The following is a 23,421-nucleotide window of genomic DNA, read 5'->3' as shown; positions in this document are numbered from 1 at the left end:
ATAGAACTGATGTCAAGGAGAAAACAGCAGAACATTTTTTTTTTCTCTCTCCTACTTCCAGGTCCATTGGGCTTCCCAATGGTAGTATGATTATGAAGAGTAATATTTGTGTGTCATCTCCACTGGTAAATGCTTCATTTGAGGGTGAAGTGCAGGCAGCACGCTGTGAATGAGAACCGTGCTCCTGAGGTATATCACACATCTGTATCCCCAAACACCTGCTCATGCTGGCAATATCATCTGAAATGAGAGAGAACAGCATCCACTCTGCTCAAATGAATATGAATGCTTTGCTCTCGTTTTTCGTTATTTCAAGATTAAATGTCATTTTTCTCCAGTTGCTGTGGCATGGCAGTCCATGCTGGCACACAAGCGGCTGAAATGTGAGCTAGTGGAGGTGCTTAAGAATGCATAGGCAGACATATTAGGCTTGGATATTCTTTGGCTACAGCTCAGTGTTTCACTTTTAAAGGGTTCAAGACATCAGAAAGGGATTTTTCCTTGATCTTTGACAAGTAAGAGGTCTTTGTATCATTAAAACATCCTGCAAGTTGGCCTGATAACAGTGGCAACGAACAGTCAGCATGATTTAAATAAACAACATATTCCAGCGCTAGATCACCTCTTATTTAACAAATGAACTAAATTAATATTCTGCTAGTCAACTGGTGTTTCCAGTGGTGGGGACAATATCGACTCTGTCACAAATTGGTGGGGACATGTCCCACCTGCAAATTACTCCTATGTCCGAATCCAAATAGCTTCACTTCCTGTCTCCTGAGATACGTTCATTTGATCGATTTTTGAAGGCAGCGTAAATGTATCCTTTGAAAGTCAAGGTCAAAAAGTCAAGTTTTTGACCAACGTTTTCCACTTTTGATGTAATTTATAGTGAGAAATGTTACTGTAGTAATTAAATATTCGCTTAGTTATCGCTTATTTTCTTGTTGATCATTAAACCATTATACTGTCTCAGAAGTCTGTTTGAAATCCATTATGTGAGGTACCTTCGAGCAAACGCTGCCTGCTAGGCACCGAGACAAGAAGTCAGCTGCCTAAGATTTCGGATGCAGCCCAAGTAAAACCCATTATAATCACTGACACTATCTAGACTGGATACAATACAATATACAGATCCCCGTTCAATTTCTGACACGCTTGAATCTGCTGACAGCAGGACAAACTAAGGTGTTAAGGCCACACCAAGAACAATAAAAAGTTCTGTTTATTATATTCAACTGCTGCAGTTCTGTCATATGACATGTGTTAAATGCTTGAGCTCTTTAAAGCAGGATGGATTCTGATTGGCTGTCAATGGTTTTATCGTTCATCAACTGGTGATGCATTTTATGACCGTGTTCAGAGTAAAAAAGACAACTGCTCATGTCTTAGGCACATTAATGCTGTGATTAGTAGTTAACACTTTCCTCGCCATTGACATGATTTCCCATAATTTATGACACAATAAAGTACTAGCAGAACGCCTGAGAATGCCATGGGCACCTTTCTGCTGCTGTTTACCTTCTCAACTTTTTCCTTTCCTCTTGTTCGTTTTTTGTTGTTGTTGTTGTTGTTGCAGGGTGGCCTGGCTGCTGCCTACCACAGCATTTCAGTAAAGACTGTTGATTTTTATGAGACTTTGACTTTTGAAAATGTAGTTCTCAAAATTTTCGTTTTGGCTCTAATGCTTATTATTCCCCTGTATCGTCCACCAAAATCTCTATTTTCTTTCAGTGAACTGAATGAACTGTTAAATCTTGCCTGTGCTATGTCCTCTTCTGTTTTACTACTTGGTGATTTCAATATACACGTTGATACTGATTATGCAGAATCCCGCAAACTTTTCACAGTGTTTGAATATTTAAATTTTGTACAGCAAGTTGATTTTCCTACACAGTCAAAAGGTCACACATTTGACTTGTTTTGTACTGTTGGTTTACATAATGTTTTCTTGCCTGGTTCTCAAATTGGTCTGTCTGATCTTTTCATTGAAGTCAACTAGTAAACTGTGAATTGCCTCTTCCTTGCCCTAGGTTGAAATCCATCATAACTTAACATTACTCTGTGAATCCATTACTGTTTTCCATAGTCAGAAAACGTACTAACCCTCCTGCACCTGACATGAGTCTACAACTCATCTGAGATCTGCGAGTCATTTCTACACTTCTTTCAAGATAAAATAGTATATATAATCTCTTCCCGTCTATGTCCTATCCTACTAGCAATAACTTCCATTCTACATTCGTTCCCAACACACTGCTCCTTTCCCCACTCACTCCATTTCAGCGTAGGAAAACCGCCCACCTCGTAAGCTGTAGATATTGCCTTGACAATCCATTTACTAATTGTCTGCTTTGATTCCTTCCTATGTGACCCAAAACACACTAATAGCTGGTCTGACTTCCTCCATTGAGAGGACTTATGCACATAGATTCCATAGATCACATAGAGCCCTGACCAGAAAAAATAAATGCATCTTCTCCTGGTCCCCTGACACATGAGGTGGAGGATGGAAGGCCTGCAGGACTGTAGACTGAGCCACGTTAGTTGGCACCTTGGGCACATAACCCGGCCTAGGGTGGAGAATGGCTTTCACCCTCCCCGGAGCAAACTCCAGACAGGAGAGAGAAACAGAAAGGACCTGTAAGTCCCCCACTCTTTTAAGGGACGTAATGTCCAGCAGGAAACACATCTTAAAGGTCAAGAACTTCTCCGCCACTGAGTCAGTGGATTTGTGTGTGTGTGTGGGGGGGGGGGGGCCAGGGATAACCATTCCAGAACCACAGCTAGATCCCAGGCTGAGACCCTGACACAAGCTGCAGGCCTCATCCTCAATGCACCACGAAGGAAACGCACAACCAAGTTGTGCCTCCCCAAAGATCCATCGTTTAACAGTGCATGGAAGGCAGATATGGCCGCTGCTTTAACACCTGACGACACCTTAAGCATGGACGGGGCATATAGTTTCCTCATGGAGGGAGTGCTGGAGTTTAGGATGCTCTCAACAACCTCAGCTGAGAGACCAACACCTAAGAGCTGGTTCCCCTCATTTCCCATGGCTGACCTTCCAGGAGCGCTATGAGATCTGAGAATCAGACTCGGGCCGGCCAGAATGTGGCTCCCAATTGTAGACTGAAATCATCTTGCCTGACCCTCTCAAGAACTCACGGAAGTAGAGCAATCAGGGGAAAGGCATATAGGCGCATCCTCGGTCACACCTGTGGTTAATCTCTTGAGAAGCAAACAGATCCACTTCAGCTTGGCCAAACTCTTGATCCAAATCATCTCCACAGTCTCGGGGTGGAGTCTCCATTCCCCGGGCCTCAATCCCTGCCTCAACAGGACGTCTGCTCCCAGAATCTGGTTCCCAGGGATGTACATTGCTTTGAGAGACAGCAACTTGCCACTGGTCCACAAGAGGACCTGATGAGCCAGTCTGCACAGAGGGCGCAAGCTCAGGCCCTCCTGATGATTTATTTAGGAGACATTGACATGTTGTCTGTTCATAGCAGAACAGGAAGGGAAGCAGTATCTCAGCACTAGAAGTACAGCCATCATTTCCAGGCAATTTATGTGCCAAGAGAGAAACCCCTTGTGAAGCGGCCCTCTATGGCCGCTCCCCAGCCTGTGAGGGACATCATCAGTGGTCACTACTTTTTGCTGACAAGGCGACCCCAACACAGATCCATGGGACAGGAACAATGGTTTCTTTTATATGACAAGGGTACGAAGGCATCTGCATGTAACCTTGATCATACAGAATGGGTTTCCCCTCAGGGAGAACCCCCTGGTTCTGAGCCACCACTGCAGAGGTCTCATGTACAGCAGGCCAAAAGGTATTATGATGGATGCTGCTGCCATAAGCCCCAACAATCTCTGGAATTTTTTTACAGTGATGGCCTGGCCTAGCTTGATCCTGTTAATTGCAGTCAGGATATACTTGATATGAGTGAGAGACAATTGTGCCTACATCATAGTCAAGTCCATCACACCCCCAGAAATGTTGTTCTCTGCAGGGGGGGATAACACACTTTTCTTAGCATTGAGTCTCAACTCCAAGCACCATATATGGCCAAGAATGACATCTCGATGCCGAACCGCCATCTCCTGTGACTGAGCTAGAATTAACCAGTCGTCTATGTAATTGAGGACAAATACCCTGGAGTCTCAATGGAGCCAGTACTGCATCCATGCATTTCGTTAAGTTGTGAGGGGATAATGCTAGGCCGAATGGAAGAGTCTGTTGACAGAAGAACGCTTTGCCCCCAAAAGCGAACCTCAGGTACTTCCTGAGTTGTGAAAGGATGTGGAAGTATGCGTCCCTCATTTCTTTCATGACAAACCAGTCCTCTGACTTGATTTGACTCATGATCAAGGGGTTTGTTAACATCTTGAACCTGAATCTCCTCAGAGACCGCTTTAAGTGCCACAGCTCTAGAATGGGAAACAACCCCCGATCCTTCTTTGGAACAATGAAACACTGGACAACGAAGTAAGAATTTGGACTGACTTCTCGAGAGGAGGAATGTGCTCTATTTTCATTTGCCAAGAGGGACTGTACTTTTCTTTTCTGTACACAACAGTTTTTAAGATACCATTGAACCTTGGTGGACGGGACCCAAACTGGATCCTGCATCCTTTTCCCACCGTACGCAGGACCCACTGAGACACATTGTGTAGAAGTTTCCATGATTCTATGTAATCAACTAGGAGAACCAGTCTCTCGATACTAACCTCGGATACTTTGCAGATACTGAGTTCAGTGCCCTGCAAACTCCATGGAGCAGCTCTTTAATATCGTTGAGACTGGCATCTTCGCCATTACTGTATGTCTTGGTATGTCTGCATGATGGCCATAGTGTGCAGACATGCACCAGCCTGACCTGCCACCATATAACGTCACAAATGCTACATCAAGATTGGACTAGTTTCACACATACTGTACTTCAGACGCAATTACACAGAGGCGTTCCCTGTTGTATCTTCTTTGATTCACTGCAAGTTCACTCAAAAGGGAATCATTTTGCTTTTCACTATCCCTCAAAAAAGGTATGCTCCTTTCAAAAATAGTTAATTTCTATTTTTCTAAATGTCTGTTAAAGATCCATTTAGTAACATAATATTTTGGTTTACATGTTTTAGCTTCAATCAAATTTTGAGTAAGAACCTTTACCATGCAGCCATTTTAAGACAAAAAATAATAAAGTACAAAGTGACACATTCAGTATTTCCCAAATGAACCCTCGGAATGAAACTTTGATTTGAAATTTATTGCATTGCTCCTTTCTCAATACCCTCGCTCCTTGTATTTTTATAGGCGTCTCCTAAATCTTATCTGTTTCCTGAAAATTCCAGGTTGAAGTCCTGATTAAAATTTTTTTACCCATTTGTAATAACACATCCTCATCACCTTTGTTTAGTAACTGAGAAGAGCTCCAGTTTGTTAAATAAGTTACTCCATTGGGATCCTGACACATGCTGGATCTAACTGCCTTTAATTTCCGCCCTGTCCCAGATCACCCTATTTGTCTGTATTAATTACTCAGAGTGATAAAGAGCATGTCTTAATGAAACTGACTGCACTGGGATGATGTGGTGGTCTATATGCTGCTGGGATTGCCAGACATCAATCTTGAAATGTGCACAGGTGTATTATAGATGTCAAATGATACCAGTTTAATATGAAAGATAAATGCACATAATCCACATCACTGTAAACCCTAACACTCAAAATAATTAATTGGTTTGAGTAGGACAAACTTAAATTAAACAAATTAGTTGAGTATGAGTATTTAGCACTTTCTTTTTCTTTCAAGTTCACAGAACTGATATATTTTAAGTAAACTGAACTGTTTCATTGTTTTGAGTTTTATGAAATTGTTTATTTTAATTTAGACAAACTTAAGTTTAACTGAAACGGCTGGGATGTCTATTTGCCAGCATGCTTTGCCGATGGCACTCGAAAGGGAGATTAAATGCTAAAATTAAGTGTAATATAATGTTTTTTTGTGTGTGTAAGATTAATGTTAAGTGTGAGATTTAGTAGTGATTCATGTTTTGTTATGCTAATTTAGAAGCATTTCTGTTAATGTTGGCTTTAGGATAGTTACCATCACCAAGTGGTGCATGCAGCTTGATTTGAGAGCAAATAATCCCTTTATATAGTTGCGCTCTACAGCGAGTGCTTCTGTATAACATACTATTGCTAATATGTTAGCAAATTAGTATGTTAGCAGATTAGCTTTTTAAAGCTAACTAAGTTTATACTAATAAAAGTGTTCACATTGAGATTACATGAAAGTTTTAAGTTAATTGTATGAATTAATGTATTCATACATTTTAATTGTTCTTAACTTGAAATGTTTAAGTACAAAATAAAAATCTGCTAGTTCTGCTTACTTAAACAATTGATTGCCTTAAATGTTTTGAGTTCTGCCAACTTATTCGGGTTTACAGTGTACTTCATAGATTTAAGTTATATTAACTGAATGGAATTAGTACTATTAACTTTATTTACCCACGTTATCTTAACAATAAGTTATTGAGTTACTTGGACACAAATCAAAAATATTTTTTTATGCTTAAATTGTTTAAGTTAATAAACTTAAATGATTTAAGGCAATCGGTTTCCTCAAACGGTTTGAGTTGAACTAACTCATCAGGTTCTACAGTGTGATGCATGCCATTATCTACACTAATTTGCAAGATAAATGCACATAATCCACATGATGCATGCCATTATCTACACTAATTTGCAAGATAAATGCACATGATCCACATGATGCATGACATTATCAACACAATAGCCTGAAATTATGCACTTTTAATGAACACATTTATAAAGTATATAATATAGGAATAATGTATGGCTCTATTTACAGCAATTGCTGTGTTCAGCCTTCATTGCAAAATGCATTAAATGGTATTCTACAAGTTACAAATGGTTAAAAAGAGGTTTCGTTTTTCAGATCCAATCCTATCCTATACTATCATCAGTTACTCGCACTCATGTCATTCCATGAACAATATTTATATGTTAATAAGACTGATCAATGTTTGTATGTGCATAAAAGCCTAAATGAAATATATTCATCATATAAAGTGACCATGTCCCTTCAAGAGACTTGGATTTAACTTAATTCATATGGATTACTTTTACGATGTCATTAAAAACTTTTTTAAGAATGAAAGTTTAGGTGGAATGGACTTTGAATGGAGGGACATATCTTCATTTGATTTTCAAAGATGAACAAAAGTCTTAAGGCTTTGGAGCAACATGAGGGCAAACAAATGACAGATTTTTTTGTGTGAACTATAAGTGTGCTTAATACATTATATACTTGCAGTTAATATAATATTAATGAATTAAAAGGCTAATTAAGTGTACTTAAAGAGAGTTTTCCTGACTGTTTAACACCTATAAGTACACTTTTAAGTTTTTTAAGTTTTACTTTATTTTTTAAAACATTTTAAATCATAATGTTTTAATAATCTTTTGTCATGCTATAAAGAAGTACACTTATTTTGATGTGTTGACTAACATACTAAAGCAAATGTAAAGTACTTGATAATAATTTTAACTGTAGTGTGTTGTTTGATATTAGATGTAAAGTTAATATATTTTAAATGAACTAAATTGCAACATCATTACAAATGTGTAATTACAAATTTAAATACATGGCATACAAGTTTCCATGGAAATGGCATTGAAATATATTTTAGTTTGCATAATTGCATGTCAGTACATTCACAGTAGGCTACACTTTTTTTAAAAATTAACTGAATTTAATGTGACTTTAAACTATAATGTCAGTTTGCAAGTATATTATGTTATATATTGCAAGTATATTATGTCTGTAATGAGTACTCTTTTTAAAAGTATGCTAAATTGTACTTCTTTTTCTCAAGGGAACCCTTAAATTCTGTCAATATATTACTTGATTAAGAAGTCCTATCCAATTCCAAGTCTCCCATTTGAGTCTTACAAACTTTCGAGTAATATACCCAAAAATATTCCTTACTGTGATGATGAGGCCTTTTTCTTGGAAGTATTTGACCAGGGGGATGGCATTCTGTTTGAAATTAGTCAAGCGTCGATCGATAGCTTTAGGGTTGTCATCTGGGCGACCCTGCTGCTCCTCACGCTTCTCCAGACGCTCCTTCAGACGCTGGTTAGAGCAGGATAGAAACACCACCAGGTCTGGAGTACAGATCTACAGAGACAGAACAAAGGAGGTGAGTGTCTCCTAACTAGTAATGTCTCAGTTTAAGTTGATACTCATGGGTTCATTCACCTTCTGGCAGTCAAGTTCAAAGTGATTGGCAGTGGTGATCAGTGAAGATGTAGCTATTAAGTACCACTCTGCTCTCATACGTCTAACGCATAAGAGGCAAATAAGCATAGGCTACATCAGGTGTCTTAGTCGTAACATTCACACGTGAAACCACAGGAAATGCTCAGTATTTTGTATGACTGAGGCCTTACAGAAATCTCACAGTCTTATTTACATTGAAGGCTTTATTGTGCACAACAATATTGTTCAGTTGAAAAGAAATCTGGTAGAGAAAATAAAAAACAAGAGTCGGTTGTTATGGTTACTGACACAGTTAAACATTTGATAACACAACTGATGTTCAATATACACATCCACAATATCCACATATCAGCCGTTTAAACAATGGCAATGTTTATATATGTTTTTATATGTTTATATATATATATATATATATATATATATATATATATATATATATATATATATATATATATATATATATACCCTATATATATTTTTTAGTTTAATAAATTAAACTATATATTTTTTAGTTTAAATATATTTTACAGTTTAATAAATTCACAGTTAATCTCCACATTAATGTAAAAATAACATAAAGACCATTTATTTTAAATACTTTAATGGAGTCTTTTTATTAATGAAGGCCAGTATCACTGATACTAATACAGCTACGTCTCAATGAAATTTATTGTTGTTGTTTTTTTTCAATTTAAAACATGAATTATAGCCAATGAACATTACAGTGTAATTGAAAGCTATAATTTTTGTTTTACATTTATTAGGCTTCAAAAAATACAACAACTTCTCATTTAAGTGAACTTAAAACAATCCTCACATAAACCCGAAATAAATGTCTAACAGGAAATATACAAACATTTAATAAAGTTATCAAAAAGTCTGCACTGCATAAATTAGAAATGAAATATAGATTAATCCTTAGGTTAATGTTTTTGGTCGTTCAAGCAAGAAAGAGAACTTGATTCTGGCGCACTGTCTGTGCGCACGCTACTGGCGTGCGTTTTTTTTTGGTGCGTCTTTCTGTGCGTGTGCGTCAGGACATTCACAGCCACCGCGTTCTCTTTTGTTTTGTCGCACTTGAATGGTTTAAAAGCATTGGCATGAATAAGAGTGTGATCATATAATGTAACGCTAGCCAAAGGATGACGCAAAAAAACGGATGCTGCGTTAATTGCGTTAAATATTGTTTAACGTTAATTGAGTCTCTGCTTGTCATTCAACTAATTGAAGACTGGGAATATTAAAAAAAAAAAAAAAAAAAAATTCACTGGATGCTTTAACTAAAACCTTGGACTTTATCTTTTGTCTATGTGCCAAACTGGCAGCAGTTTATGTGCAATAAGTCTTAACAAAATGATGACCTCAAAAGGCAGATATTTGATGAAATACACTGCCATACTCTTAACCAGTTCTCTGCTGGGAAGCCTTTTGGGAATGTGTACTTAAAAAGTCACTGGAGGGGGAAAAAAAAGACTACAAATGTCAGTTCATAAATGCCTTAAAGCCTGTCACAAAAAAGAAAAGCATGATGATTATCTCAACAGAAGCATGGCAGGCAAAATGTCAGTGAAAGCTAAGACATTGAAATATATTTTTGCCATTTATACTAGAATCTGTTCCCGCCATTCACTCCAAACTTATCTTTAAAAACAGACAGATCTGTATATAGCGGAGGTCACATCATCAGTAAAACGTCAACTGATTGATAACTAAGGTGGGAAAATTGGTCAGTCATGTTGATTTTTTAAATAAAAAACATTACACTTAATGAAATGTGTAAATGTATTAATTATAATCTAAATTATGATACGTTAAAAATTTGCTAAGCTAAATGACAGCTATGTTGGTTTTTCAGGTAAACTACAGTATGTGTTTTGTGGGTTGCTTCCATGGAACCTGGTTAGCAGAATATCTAGGCTGTTCTTTTCCATGCAACCAAAGCTAAGAATGATACAATTCAAATGTGGAAATTAACAAAGTAAAAAATAATAATAATAATAATGTAACAAGTGTTTTATATGGCTTATAAAATATTTAAGATATATTTGATATTCTGAACTATTTCTAGGTCACTTTTCATATTTGTGTCATTGAGCATGTGAACTCTTTATACGAAAGGTCTTTATACAAACTGTATATAAAAGGTCAGATGTTCTGGATTCCTTTGAAGCACATACGTTTCATCCTGAATCAATTCATAAAGCAGTGCAAGCTAAATCAAAAGAAGCTGGATATGGTCTCGTGGGACGCTGTGAAGTGAAGATAAAAATGGCGCTTTAAGGGTTGTTAGAAAATGTCTGACGTTTTGTTTTAAAGGGTATTACACCTAGAAGAACCCTCAGAGCCCCCGTCAATTATACCTCCCGATGCGTAGGCTAATACACAAGACAGACTGCCAATCTACCTGTGATCATAACCCTCTGAGAAATGCTCCTGTCCCGCTCTTCTCACTTGTCTCTCTGCGGAGTTACCTTTTTGCTAATCTTCAAAATCTATTAATAGTGTTCTGTTTTATCTTCTAGTTTCCACTTGTTTTTACCACCTCATTCATTCCAGTCAGTCACTATCATGCTTCTGTAAATTTCACCTATTGTTAGATCCAACTATTGTAAAGAATAATTCCCCTCAAACATGAAAATTCAGTATTTACTCACCCTCATGTTGTTCCAAACATGTATGAATTTCATAGAGATCTGGGACAACATGACAGAATTTTTATTTTGTACTAGCCCTTTAAGTAAACAGAGCTGAGGTCTTGCTAATTCCTGTCAGTGCAGAGCGTTAGTATTTCGCCCTCAGTTAAAACTCTGTGCTACTACAGTACATGCCAACTGCATTCAGAAAACAGCTTGTTGAAACAACCTCGAGCTTGCAACGCCACATTAGCAAAGGCCCTTTAGTGCCGAAAAGAATGAAAACCATTATGAGCACATAGTATTTTATTAATTTGACAGTAAAGGCCACTAAAACAACAAACTAAGTCAACCGAAAAACTCTGGTGTCCAAAAGAATAAGTCTCTATGGCTTGTCTCTCACCCTAAAAGTGAGTCTACAAATTTTCCGTCTGCCAGTCGGAAATCGGAAGTTGTTGTTTAAAAAAGTAACAGTAGTAGAATTAGTATTTAATTAGCTAAAACCAGTCCAAAATGTCTCCAGTGTTGTTTTAGACCCCACTGGTTTTCACTGTACGGACAAAACAGCTGATTTTATTTTATTTATTTATTTTTTCACAAAGGAAAGAAAGTCAAACAGATTTACCAAAATGTGAGGGCAAGCAGCTGTGGTCTTTAGCAAAGTAATTTACATTTTTCAAGTATCTGTACTTTGTCAGAGTATTTTTATGTTCTGAAATGTTTAAGTTTACTTCATTACATTCCAAGGCATAATGTACTTTTTATTCCACTGCATTTGATAAGAACACTGCTTCTTATTTTGTTCTGAATAAATCCATTTCCACTAAGAAATTTTCACAGTTATGCTCTGCATGGGTTCACCAGAAATGCGTCTCCTACTCCTACCCAAACAGAGGAGTTGGTTGGAGTATTTGGGCTGGGTTCTCCAGCATGGTGGCTTATTCATCACAGCCTGCAACCCAAAGCCCAGCCAGATGACCCTTATAGATGAAACCCCTGAGCCAACCGTAGACGAAGAGCTCGAGCGAGCCACGATGTATGAGTCAAAGTCTAAAAGGAGGACAGAGCCAAACATTGCCCCGGAGGCCTAGTGTCATGAAATGTCTGATCACATCCAGCCGCTGATCCCATCACTCCACCTCGTTCCGTCGACCCGATGGCTCCACCATGGCACCTCCCTACCTTGGCTCCACCAGATACCATCATCCTTATGGCTTCACCGGGTTCTCTCACCCCTCTGGCTCCACCTTGGTCAGATGTCACCCTGTCTGCACCACAGACTTACTGCTGCGCTCCGTCTCTCCACCCCTTTGGCTCCACTGGGCTCCGCCTTCCCTCTGGCTCCGCCTTGGTCCTCAGTCACACTGGCTTCACCTCAGTCCTCTGGCACTTTGACTCCACATCTCCGTCTGCGCCTAGGGCTCCACTTCCATCAGATCCATCTCCATCAGTCGTCCACCGGGTGTTGTCAGCCAAGTCTCCACCATGGCTCCTCGATCCGTAGACTCAGCTGTGTGCTTTCATCCTCATTGTAATCTGGATCACCACCCGGCTACTCCTCATTCTCGTCTCCCTGGCTCTTCCAATCATCATCACCACCTTGGCTTCTCCTGCTGGCACTTGTTCCTGTCTCCCCTCCTTCTCCAGCCCCTCGTCCACCTCCAGAACTACCTCCTTGGCTGCGCCTTCCAGGAGGGGGGAATTCTGTCACAGCTATACTCTATTTTGGTTTCATTTTCATTGTGTTCAGTTCCTGTTTGTGTCAATTTATATGTGGTTGTGTTACAAGTTTATCTCCTGAGTGTTCTGTTTGGATTAATCTTAAAGACTATTTTTGTTCTTACTACATCGATGTGAGCTTCTCTAAAGCCACCAAACCATGACAGAAATTTAATAGCAATTATTTTAAATGAACCTGTTGAGTTGGTTTGAAAATCGCTGAACCAATTGAATGGACTCCAGTGACTGAACGGACTGCAGCTGGTCTTGAGTCAACAACTCACTGATTCAATGATCCGGTCAAAGCGAGTCTCCAGTTAACAATTCACTCAACTGTTTATGTCTGACTCAAAATGAGTCAAGACTGGAGATCCTTGGAGCTTAAGTGTGTGTGCAACTGAAGGCATAAAAAATTGATTACTAATGCAAATGAAAAACACATTTAGGTCATGACTGTCATTTGTGATCTAAACTTTCTTTAAAAGGGGAGCTGTTTAAGCTCATGTATGAAATTCTTGAATGTGGACATGTGACTCTGTAGAGGGCTACTCTAGGTAAAAAAATAATATATAATGTTAAATTAATCATGCAAAACTAATAATTAATACAAAATTTCTGTTGCTGTAATTTCTATAAAACTAGTCTGTGTGCACAGGGCTCTTTGTAACACATTTGACTCCATGTAATGCCTGTTTCATTTTGTGTTTTTACTGTTTGTCTTCACACATTTACGCACATTTTGTTTTTCCTAATTTTACTATATGGTATTTTTTCCTAATAACTATATGGTGTATATATATATATATATATACATTTTTTTTTTTTTTTTTTTTCACAAGTTGCACCCTTGAATTAACAGTAACTTAAATTGATATTTTATAGATATATTAAAGTTTAATGTTTTGCAACAGATCAATACATATTAAATGTCTCCGTTATGTCACTAATCTTCATTGACTAATGCTAGCTAATTGGTAATTCTTAATCATTTCTAATAATGTTAGACTGAGCTCTATCAGCCTAGATATTTTGAACAGTATGATGGAGTAAATCAAATTGCAAAATAAAAAACATGATATATTGACCAGTGTTTTTTATAAAAACTAAAACTATAAACAAAATAAAAATACTGAGTGTTACACTAGTGCAAATGGTGCCCACCAATGTCTGGTTGGAACAGAAAAATTACAAAAGAAACGCATCTAATAACAGTGACAGCTCGTGGACAGCTCAGAGATCAACTTTCATTCTGAGTGAGTGAGTGGAGGCGGGTCTAATTTGCATATTCATAGAACTGCATATACTAAATTAAGCAAGGGTATAGAGTTACATTCAAGCTATTTTAAATCTTTCTTGTCTTCAAATCGCGTTCTTCTTCTTCTGAGGTAGCCTAAATCCAATGTAAGCTCTGGCGCGTCTTTCAAACACAGTAAGGAGTAAGTTACGAAGTCTCTGCTTCTTTGTTTTGAGGTGATGAGGGCGTTTACAGGTCTGCGTTTCTCCGCATGGATCATTTGCATGTCAATCGCTCGTGCGCTCGTAGGCGTGTTCAAATTAAATTTAATGAGGACGCGTTTGAGAAACTGTACATGCCGCTGCTTTCGTATGGATTACTTAAAAATAGAATATTTGTTTTTTATATTATTTACATACTTTAAAAATAGAGATTCCAAGCGTTGTATAGACATGCGTTTCAAGTCTGCGTGACAAACATTCGCTGAGTTACAGGTCATTTTCTGTCGCGTTTCAGAATGAGTTTCACATTGAGAGAGACGGCAGAACGCGCATCATGTTTATTTTCTTTGTTTTACGGAAAACACAACATTTTGTTTTTATTATGAGTGTACACAAATAAAAGACGACATTTAACAGCTTTGAATGATGTACAACACAAGTATGTAAAATCAAAATCAACAGAGTATTTTGCACTGATAAAAAAAAAAAAACGAGTAGATCACGCCGGCGTGATTGCCGACCTCAGGGGGTTAAGGCATGAAGATTTTTTAAATATCTTCAGATATCTTAAATATCTGAAAAAAGTTTAAATATGTCATTTTGGTGATCAAAGATGAGTTTTAAGGGTTAAAATGATTGACTACATGGGGACTTTAAGTCATTAGTCTGTGTATATATAGCCCTCATGTTCTCATTGTCTGGTGTCTTGCTTTGTTTGTGTAAACGCTGCTGGTGAGTTTATTTCATGGTTCTAGTCAAGTCAAATCTTTGTTTATTTTGCATTTGATTAGTCTCAAATTGATTTGTGGCAGCCTCGTTACATCATGGCTGACACAACAGAGTCTGGTGACGTCATGGCCATCACAGAAATTGCTCATGCCATGGCCACCACACCAGAGACTTCTCCTGCCTTAACCCCTTTCCTGGCCAGGGAGGCCAGTCTCATGCCCGCCACAGCCCATGAGCCAGTGGTCTCAGCACTCTCAAGTCCGGTGGTCTCAGCTCTCTCTAGGACAGTGGTCCCAGCATTCGTTTGCCCGGTGATCCCGGAGTTATTTCCCTTGTCCTCAGAGCTCCCAGTGTTGGTAGCCACCATTTTGTGTGTCTGGGCCATACACCCTTCACCCGAGGCGAGGGTACGGAGGCTGTCTACAAACTCACTATGCCACGTGTCACAGCCACTGAGGCTATCTACGATGTTTCTGTGTCTCCATGTCATGGCATCGGAGGCCATCCATGAACTTTCTGTGTTGGACATGGACATGGACACGGTCTTATGCTCTGCCGAGGAGGTCATCTGCCGGCTCCACCCTGGTGCTCTCCATCTGCACTAGCTTCACCACGTCCACCTGATCCTCCATGGTCCAGGCCCGCCTCTGCTCCAGGATCCATGGTCTTGTTCCCTGCATCATGGTCCAGGTCCACCGCCATGCTATAATCCTGCCCCCCTTCTTCTTCATGTGCCTGAACCTCCACACCTCCCCCTTCTCATCCACCCTCCAGAACTGTATTGTTATAATTGGCTGTATCCTCCCTTTGAGGGGGGATATGTCATGTCTGGTTAGATTTTTGTCTCAGTTCCTGTTTTCATGTCTTTTATTTTGAAGTTTATTTGGTGCATCTGTTTATGCCATGAATAAGTTAAGTCTAATCATCATCTTGTTTTTGTATTTGTTCACTGCACATGAGTTCGTTCAACCTGCCACTCAGTGGATGACTCGTTACAAGTATCCCTATAACATATGATATATATGACAGCTTTTTACTGAATAGTCAATCTTTTGTAATGCTCAGCACATATATGGATATGGCTGAGTAAGTCCATGCCACCTTCTCCAGGACTGACATACGGGAATAATATTTAGCTGACATTTGAAAAGGCTGGAAAGACAGTGTCTCTCAGGTTTGCTCACTGTGTAGATATTTGGTAATCCTATAATGATCCCTGTTTAAGCTGTGGTCTGATCCCCTCTCATTCAGTGCTCATCTCATAATTGGGTTTTAAATCCCTTCATTGCTGCTGCTCATCTCTATTCTGTGAGAGTCAAAGCTAATTCAGTTACTGAGGTTAGCTGTGGTGACACCGTTATTGGTTGCCTGGTCACCGAACACACTGTCGCACAACACATAGTCTAGAGCCTGTTCAAACCTTTCTCCATCCCACAAACACACAATAATAATAAAAAAAGACTCATTGTTATTCATATAATCTCCTGCATTGGTAAATGTTTTGTCCATCTTCTCTGATCTGGCTTCATTGTATTCTATGCTTTCATTAAATCTAGCTAATCTCACACCCTTCATATTTGTTCCATAAGGATCCCTCAAAGTTTAGCCATCAGAATCAAATGAAAACCTTGTTTTTCTTTTTTTTTGTCGTTGTCAATGTATTTTGCTAAATTCTTATTTTATTTCAAGTTATTTTGTTGTCTTTTTGGCGGTTGGTACCTTAAAATTAAATTTAATCCAAAAATGATTTTGTCATTACCCTCATGTTGTTCCAAACATGTGACTTTCTTCTGTGGATAAAAAAAAAGAATATATTTTGACATTTTGAATGCCCATACAATAAAGGTCCAACGCTGTTTGGATAGATATTTTTGTTGAAAGATCTTCATTTGTGTCCCACTGAAGAATGACAGTCATTCAGGTTTGGGACAGCATGGGTGTGAGTAAATAAATAAATAATAATTGAATTTTCATTTTTTTATTAAAATATATGTTTAACCATAATCCTAAGGATAGAATATTTTTCCCATTTGAGTTTAACTTAAAAAGTAACAATTTCCCCTGTAATTTCAAATTTTCTTGTTAACTCAGAAACTTACACTGAGAAAATCATTATAATATATATATATATATATATATATATATATATATATATATATATATATATGAATTATCCTCATTAAAATGTGCACTCTTCTTCTTGGACACTTCTTGTTGCATACTGTGCATTTTTTTTAAACAAAACACATAAAACAAATTCATAATTAAAATAATTTAAATGTTTAATTATATTATGCTCCTAAAAACTTCAATCAATCTATGTATCTATATATGTATGTTTGCATCTATTTATATATGTATCTATGTATGTATGTACTATATATATATGTATGTGTCTATCTATCTATCTATCTATCTATCTATCTATCTATCTATCTATCTATCTATCTATCTATCTATCTATCTATCTATCTATCTATCTATCTATCTATCTATCTATCTATCTATCTATGCCATCCATGTGACAGTGTCAAAGTGTAACCTACTGTAATGTATTTGGTTTAATCTGTCATATTACATTTTTGACATTTTAGTTTCAAGTCTCAAGTGGTTATGAATTAAACTATAATAGACAATATTACATTAAGTACATGTAGCCTACTGGATAAAACATGTTGTGCAATAAAGTGCTGAGAAAAGCTGAAAGACTGTGCTGAATGATTGATGTTGTGCTGGTGACTGCTGTCTGTTCCCCGGAAGGCTTGCGAGGTGCAGCCTGTCACACAAAATTCAAGATTTTTTTTGGCATGCTATCACTCATAAATTCTCTCACTGACTGTTCCGGCACCTCCAGGAAAAGGCACAGATAGAGAGAATAAGGATGCTCACAGGGGAATCTATGCCTGAATCTGGGTCCCCATTAAACCATGACAGCCAGCAGACAGGAAGTAAACTAATTAAAGGATCGGTAAAGCCAGCCATCACTTAACATTTACTTTGGTAATATACAGGAATGTGCCATATATGAGCTTGTATCATGTAAAAATGCAAGTGACGGAAATTAGCTTTTCCATAAAGAGGTAATACTTTCCCCCTTCAAGTGATTTCCAGGGCATCATCTTTTGTATCAGATTGAATCAAGTTTTGACAATTGCAACCATAAAACACTTTTACCAATCAAATAAAATAAGTATTAACAAAATCCATCTTTGCATTGCAGTGGTGACAGATGTTGAATCTTAAGTGGCATTTAGTCTGTATTTAATCAGACAGTTTATGTGCCATGAATGCATTTACATTGCAATTACAATTGAATTAATAATGATATGAGACTTATTTTTTTCATATTATATTTTAAATATAGAAATATGAAATTATTGGAAAAATAAGTTTAAATTGAAACTAAAATCGCCTGTTGGTGGTGACAAGTCATTGTCACTGAATCATTCCTTAATATGACTGAGTCACTGAATCATTCCTTAAAACCTGCTGACTCTTTTGAGAAAGGAGCAAGTGACTGACTGCATCCAAAATTGCATATTTCCCTACTATATAGTAGGTGAAAAACTCAAAAAATTGGATGACCTAATACTTTCGGCGAGATTTTGAAGTGTGCATACGATGGACACTTTACTATCCCGTGAGGCCACGGGAGAGGATTTATGAATGATAGTGAAGCGATACAACTGACGCTGGTAGTTCACATGATATTGACAACATGGCGAATGCAGTACGTCCAGTTTAATTCATACTACACACATTCATACTATATAGAACATACTTTTTTAGCGACCGTGAAGTAATTACTTATTCAAAATAAGTACATACTCCTACCTAAGAGAGATGTGATTTCGGACGCAGCCACTGTCTTTATGAATGGGTCATTGAATAATTCACTCAACTGATTCATTCACAATGGTTGATTTATTCAGGAACAAAGCAAGTGAATGTCTTAATGAATCAATGACCTTGAACCATTCATAATTTAACCAATTCATTCAAAAACGCATATTCATTCAGTAATAAAACACTAGTGTGTTGTTTATAGATGCACAACAGTTCTGTTGTAGCTTTGTTTTGAACTATTTTTGTTGACTAAAAAAAGAGCAAAAACTGACCAAATTATGTTTAAAGCTACACTGTGTAACTTTTTTAGTTGATTCTTAGCAAAAAACACTTAGTTCTTTCAAAAATATATGTGCTCATTAATGTATATTTAGCCTACTTCTTTCAAGTAATAAAGTATTCTCTTAAGTTTATAATCTGCCATTGAAAGTACATACGGGTGAGGGGTTCGAATGCCGGTCGCCATGTTGCCCCTCCATCTTGAAACTACATTAGCCAAAGAGGGACATGCCTGTAAATTCAAGCTTCGCCTTTTGCGTTTTTCACTCAGAGACACCGTGACGAATGCGAGGGGGAGATTACTCGCGAGCGCCGGCAGATTTGAAAGATAGTGTGGTGTGTGTGTGTGTGTGTGTGTGTGTGTGTGTGTGTGTGTGCGTGCGTGCGTACGTACTCACATTTGAAAGAGAGAATTAAAACGTCAACGCGACAGACAAATCAGCAAGACCATAGTCAATATTGGAGTAACTTTTCCCAGATGGAAAGAGCTCATGAGGAGAAGATTTTAAAACGGACGCCGAGGTTGCCTGCTTTCTTCTCGACAGGTAATTCAGCCTGTTGTAATTAATTTGTGTAAATTCGAAGTTTTATAGTTGCTTGTCTAACCATAGCATGGTTGTGCATAACGCCAGAACGACCTCTAGTATAATTTGCGTTACTTTTCCTCGCGTCGATGGTGAAAAAGTATTGTTTACCTTGTAACATAAATCTGTGCTGCGACGGATCACAGGTGATGAATAGTTTTAAAGGCGCAATTTTTTAAGCTATATAAAAAAAAGGACACTGTAAATTTTAGTTATTTTTAATTGCTTTTACTTTGTACACATTGTAACGTTAGCCTAATCTGATTATGCTGGGATAGCCGATTCCAAGGGTGACATTTACCTCCTGACATCTGTCCTGTAGTTTTATTCATTTTAGACGTATTGTTTATTATTGTCATGGACGAAGTCGATAACTGGAAGCCATGTTAATCTTGGAATAATACGGCCACCGTAGGAGTTAAAACGCCCTCGGAATTGAGAGGAACAGAAACTAATATTCACTGGGTAGTCATATACAATTTCACCGCTAGATGGGGGTAAAAATCACACAGTGTAGCTTTAACAAATCCCTCTGAAAATATCTTCAGAATACTGCTAAGTGTATAACTGGAAAGTTTGGTGTACATAGGTGCTACATAGGCTGAGATGTTTGTACTGGAGAATGACAAAAAACTCATTTTGAGAAAACGGCAGTTAAAGATTCAAATAGCTCTAAATGACATTTCGTCGTTAGATTTAAATCCCCCTTTGGACATTCACGATTGGTTACTGATAGAAAAGAAATGCCCATATTTGGGTTACATAGCGTTGTGCAGGAGACTCTGAGCTTTACAATGATACCGGTCACGACAGACTTCAGTAAACAGACGGAACTCGGCATGTCGTGTTGGAATGCTAACTTCTTGGTAAATTCAGGAGAAACTTACTGCCGCAAGTAAACAAAATGTAATAAAATAAACATCTTAATGTATATTTTCAACGTTTTCTTTATAGCAGCTTGAAAGAACACATATTGAAGGAGTAAACTAGCCCAAAATCTCAAAACTGACCACTGCAATGTTTTTGCCTGCCGTGTCTCGCCTTAAAAAGTAATCCACTTCAGATTAACGTCTTGTTTATTGGATACAATCATTGGCATTTTTGTTTCAAGTCACCATTAATTTCTGACACTTAAAAAAATGTGAGAAATTTCCCCCCACCAGCCAGAGTAGCTGGAGTTTTTATATATTTTATAATATAATTTTATAATTGTATTAATTCAATTAATCAAACTTGTGCAATTTTTAGCTTAAGGATCTATTTCTACTTCACCTGACTGGACTGAAAAAGTACTATTGAAATTCAAATTGGTAGTGTAACCTAATGTAATTGTAACATGTAGTTCTATGTCTGTTTAGTTTCATGGTGTTTTGGTTCTGTTTTCCCTATTCTTGTTTTGCCTGTGTTCCTGATCATTATTAGTCTCCCTGGTAGTTAATCAGTTCATGCACCTGTTCTTTTTTACTTTGATTACTCCCTTTGTATTTAAGCCCTCAGTTCCCTATCGTCCGGTCACTACGACGTACGTCGTGGTGAACGACGAATAGGAATCTTGCTAGAGAGGCCAATCTACTTCGAGTGAAACTAAAACAAGCCAATACACATTGGCGTGCAATCATTTGCATCAGCTGCGCAGCCTCGCAACGCGGGTATTTAACGAGCAGCTGGTGCGATTGCACTTCAGCTTTTTGCTTCGGAGCCAAGCACTTCGATGTGTTCTACAGAGAGTGTGACGTCAAAGACGAGCCTTTTTTGGACCTCTCCTTCCCGGTGCGGGCGTTACAGTACGGCAGCGCGAGCAGTCTTCTTTTCTTTCTCTCTTCTTTTTCTAGGTCTTTTTTTTTGTTTTACATACTGAGCAAACAAAAAAGCTGTTATAACAGCTGCTAAGGTGCGCCATCAGAGTGCTCAAAAGCTGTTCTTACAGCTGGTAAGACCTGCCAGCAAGAGAGAGAGACAGCGCACAGACAGGTGCACATTCCTGTCTGTGTTCGCAGTGACTGTTCCCCTGTGTGTTTCAGCACCAGTGAGAGCAGTCCCTAAAAGAGCTTACACAGATAGAGAGCGTCTTTTTAAAGATTACTTTCTATCTGTGTGTTTCTGGATGCGGTCGTTAGCCCCGTGCGGGCTCACGGGATGGTCACGAACGCTGCCTCGTGTGTCTGGGCATTAAACACGCTGAGGCAGCGTTTATGGATGAGTCATGTACCCATTGTGGGAAGATGACCGTCGCGGAGCTGCAGTCGAGACTCACGTTCCTGCAAAGGGGCGGAGTCCCCATGCCTCTGCCTCGATCCAATCCTCCTCAGAGGGTTGCTTCGGGCAGTGACATGGTGACCTGAGGATCACGGTGAGTGCGTCTCCTTCGGGGAACCAACCCCCTAGGAGCCCTCACCCCTCTCACGCTCCGCAGCCAGTTGAGCCCCCATTGGAGAAAGCTAGACCATCCTCGCGGTGTGTACCGGTTGTCTCCTTTGGGGCTCCCTGTGAAGATCAGATGTCGATCGCTGCATCGGAGGGTGGGTCAGACTTCTCCGCGGATGACGACTTGACACCGTTACCTCCTTCGGGTGTGTCAACGGTGCCTGAGACGGACCCGGAGATGATGGACATGCTTTCCCGGGCCGCCAACGGGGTCGGGCTCGTGTGGAATCCTCCACCTTGTCCCGAACCCTCGAGGTTGGACGATTGGTGTCTTGGGGTGGCGCGCGCTGGTTCTCAGCAACCCACCCCAGTGCCTTTCTTCCCAGAAGTGCATGAGGAGCTAAAGGGAAGTGGACGGCACCTTTTACTGCCAGAAACCGTTCCGGTGGCTCCTCCTCCCTCACCACCCTTGATGGCGGGGCAGCTAAGGGATACACGCGTATCCCGCCAGTGGAACGGGCCGTTGCCATGCAACTGTGAACCATGTCTTCCTTCCCGGGCCTGTAAGTACTCGTCGGATCTAACCGGCAAGGCTTACAAAGCCTGTGGGGAAGCTGCCTCTGCTGTGCACGCCATGGCATTGCTGCAGGTACATCAGGCCAAGGCACTGAAGAACCTGCACGAGGGTGGTCACGATCCCCAAGTTCTTCAGGAACTTCCCAGACCGGCCTCTTCAGCGACGCGGTCGAGAACTTCGCCCAGCAGTTCTCGGCTGTACAAAAGCAGACTGAGGCCATTAGACGTATCCTGCCGCGGCGGCCAGCTGCTGCCCCCACCCCACCACTGCTCGTCGCCAAGGGCGACCTCCTGCGTCTGCCCCTGTTCCCGCACCGCAGCAGCAGCCTCCATCTAAACAGCGCCGTGGAGCCAGTCGCAGGCGGGCCGCCCCGCCCGTCCAGGACCCCGCTAAGAAGGGCGGCAAAGCCAGGAACAAGCGGCCCTAGGACGGGCGACCCAGAGTTGGCAGGGACTGCTCTCCAGGAGACGATGACTGCATCGCTCCATCCCCCGGAAGAGGGCCGGGTGGAAAATCCTTGTTTTCCTTTTGTTTTTGTTCCGCCGCTGGCCTCAAAACTAGCGGTACCCAAATTTTCAATAAAAGAGCAGTTTCTTTTGTCTCTGGGTCCGAAGGCGGCGAACAGTGGGGGGAGAGAATCCTCACCACTCTCATCCGCCTCTTCTATCGCCAGCAGGCAGCAGTGTGCAGTTCGAGAACGCAACCAAGCCGCCTCCTGCACCTCCGGCCTCGTGGAACCAGGTAAGTGTTGCACAGCACACTCAGACTCCGCTACGGGCCGCCTCCCAGAGAGAGCCTCCCGAGCCGAGGCCCTGTGTTCCACCTCGTTGCCCCACTCTGGGTACGCCTACGGTCCCTTTGGTCCCGCTTGTACGGTCTCTGCGAGCCTGGCTAGCGCTCCCCAGTAGGTCTTGCTGGCT

General features: G+C 39.7%; 1 protein-coding gene across 2 annotated transcripts in view; it reads right to left on the bottom strand.

Moving 5' to 3' along the window:
* Nucleotides 1-23,421, bottom strand: part of ak5 (adenylate kinase 5) — a 106,023-nt gene that overhangs the window by 61,053 nt on the left and 21,549 nt on the right. For both annotated transcript variants that reach the window (XM_079877121.1, XM_079877122.1), the window contains exon 6: nucleotides 8,022-8,213. In XM_079877121.1, coding sequence (XP_079733247.1) covers nucleotides 8,022-8,213 — 192 coding nt within the window. The remainder of the gene's footprint in view (nucleotides 1-8,021; nucleotides 8,214-23,421) is intronic.

The sequence above is a fragment of the Squalius cephalus genome, assembly GCF_949319135.1.
Source record: "Squalius cephalus genome assembly, chromosome: 7".
NCBI lineage: Eukaryota > Metazoa > Chordata > Actinopteri > Cypriniformes > Leuciscidae > Squalius > Squalius cephalus.
The sequence above is the reverse complement of the archived record's forward strand: the minus strand, read 5'-3'. Positions and strand labels throughout refer to the sequence as shown.